We start from the raw sequence: 2,500 nt of genomic DNA on the forward strand, positions 1-2,500 counted from the left end.
TCAAACATTTGAGCCACATTTTCACGATTTTTTCAAAAATAGCAGACCTATACAAGCTCGTAGCGCGGCACTCGGTGCCGTGCTATGAGCTTGTAGATCTGCTATTTTTCAATAGCTAAAGTATAACATAAGGATTAAAAACACCAACAGGGGTCAATAGGGCATCATATTGTGCATTAATTGCATAATAATAATAATAATCTTTATTGTCCTGAAGGATATTATCTTCACAGGTCTGTTCAACACCAACAACAAAAGAAAGCAGCACATAGTACAGAAACAACATAACACTGTGTACAGAAACCATCCTATCGGCGGGGCAGCTTGTTTCATTGACATTTTTTAATCTAATTCCATAAAATTAATTAACTCCTGTTAACACCATTAACCAATAAACAAACCCAGAACCAGACAGGGGTCAGTCCCCCCACCCCCCACCCCCCCCCCCCCCCCCCCCCCCCAATGTAAGGATCAAATATGTGGACATAATTATGAAGTAACTGTGTGTCTTATTGACCAGAAGTAGGTTAACTCATTTCAATAGAGGCAGACATGACAGTTGGACTGAGACACAGATGAGAGGGGAGAGGAGAGGGAGGGGGGGGGGGGGTGAAGGAGGGATGGAGAAAACAGAAAGAGGGAGGGAGAAGGAGGAGAAAGGGAGGGAGGGAGGGATGGAGAAAACAGAAAGAGGGAGGGAGAAGGAGGAGAAAGGGAGGGAGGGAGAAGGAGGAGAAAGGGAGGGAGGGAGGGAGAAGGAGGAGAAAGGGAGGGAGGGAGGGAGAAGGAGGAGAAAGGGAGGGAGGGAGGGAGGGAGGGAGGGAGGAGGGAGGGAGGGAGGGAGAATGAGGAGAAAGGGAGGGAGGGAGGGAGAAGGAGGAGAAAGGGAGGGAGGAGAAAGGGAGGGAGGGAGGGAGGAGGGAGGGAGGGAGGGAGGGAGGGAGGGAGAAGGAGGAGAAAGGGAGGGAGGGAGGAGGAGGAAGGGAGGGAGGGAGGGAGGGAGGGAGAAGGAGGAGAAAGGGAGGGAGGGAGGGAGGGAGAGGAGAAAGGGAGGGAGGGAGGGAGAAGGAGGAGAAAGGGAGGGATGGAGGGAGAAGGAGGAGAAAGGGAGGGAGGGAGGGAGGGAGGGAGAGGAGAAAGGGAGGGAGGGAGGGAGAGGACGAAACAGGAGGGAGGGAGGGAGGAAACAGAAAGAGGGAGGAGAAGGAGGAGAAAGGGAGGGAGGGAGGGAGGAGAAAGGAGGGAGGGAGGGAGGGAGAGGAGAAAGGGAGGGAGGGAGGGAGAAGGAGGAGAAAGGGAGGGATGGAGGGAGAAGGAGGAGAAAGGGAGGGAGGGAGGGAGGGAGAGGAGAAAGGGAGGGAGGGAGGGAGAAGGAGGAAACAGGAGGGAGGGAGGGAGGAAACAGAAAGAGGGAGGGAGAAGGAGGAGAAAGGGAGGGAGGGAGGAGGAGAAAGGAGGAGAAAGGGAGGGAGGAGAAAGGGAGGGAGGGAACAGAAAGAGGGAGGGAGAAGGAGGAGAAGGAGGAGAAAGTGAGGGAGGGGGGAGGGAGGAGGAGAAAGGGAGGAGAAAGGGAGGAGAAAGGGAGGAGGGAGGAAACAGGAGGGAAGAGAAAAGAATAGAAGGAAGTAATGGAAAAAGGAGCCGGGCTGAGGCAGAAGGGTAATGAGGGGAGGGGAGGGGGGGATCAATATGAGGTCCAGAAGGCAGCTAAGGAGAGTGCACACACACAGGTCAGTGCCCTGTATACGACGTGCACGCGTGTGTATAACGATTACTATAGTTGTGTATAATATGATTCTAAACCCATTTAACTGCACGGACCCCCCAGTTTCACATGCATTAGTCTACGGACCCCCATTTAACTCTGAGCCAAATGGACCCGTTGGTCACACACACACTTTTTCTACTTTGTGTATAGTCCTTCATGTGTACCATCCATGTAGTGTACATGTTTGAGTGTGAGTGTGAGTGTGAGTGAGTGAGTGAGTGAGTGAGTGAGTGAGTGTGTGTGTGTGTGTGTGTGTGAGAGTGTGTGTGTGTGAGAGTGTGTGTGTGTGAGAGTGTGTGTGTGTGTGAGTGAGTGTACCTTGACATGGTGTCCATCCATGTAGCGCGTAGCGTCTCTGAATAGTCGGTACATGACGAAACCATTGGGGTCTATGCTGTCTATGAGAGGGTACGCCGTCTGGACACACAAACACACACAACTATTATTAGAACAACTCTAAGGTAGATTAATGACGGTTCAATGTTGAAAATGAGTGGTATTCCCTCTTAACCCATTCTGACCTGAGATCAGATTATAAAAATGACAGTTTTCTGAAAAAGCTATGTTTCTATGTCAGTGGTTCTTCGATAAAAAATAATAATGCAGACCTACAAGCTCATAGCGCGCCACCGAGTGGCGCGCTACGAGCTGTAGGTTCTGCTATTTTGAAAAGTCGGAAGAACGGCTGACATAGAAACATAGCTTTTTCAGAAAACTGTCATTTTTAGAATC

At 50.8% G+C, this 2,500-nt stretch overlaps 1 protein-coding gene across 2 annotated transcripts in view; it reads right to left on the minus strand.

The window, feature by feature from the left end:
• The window catches only part of timm50 (translocase of inner mitochondrial membrane 50 homolog), a 55,200-nt gene that overhangs the window by 7,614 nt on the left and 45,086 nt on the right, over positions 1-2,500 (minus strand). For both annotated transcript variants that reach the window (XM_083772565.1, XM_083772566.1), the window contains exon 8: positions 2,087-2,185. In XM_083772565.1, coding sequence (XP_083628691.1) covers positions 2,087-2,185 — 99 coding nt within the window. The remainder of the gene's footprint in view (positions 1-2,086; positions 2,186-2,500) is intronic.

This window comes from Protomyctophum parallelum (genome assembly GCF_964188405.1).
Source record: "Protomyctophum parallelum genome assembly, chromosome: 9".
Classification (NCBI taxonomy): Eukaryota; Metazoa; Chordata; class Actinopteri; order Myctophiformes; family Myctophidae; genus Protomyctophum; species Protomyctophum parallelum.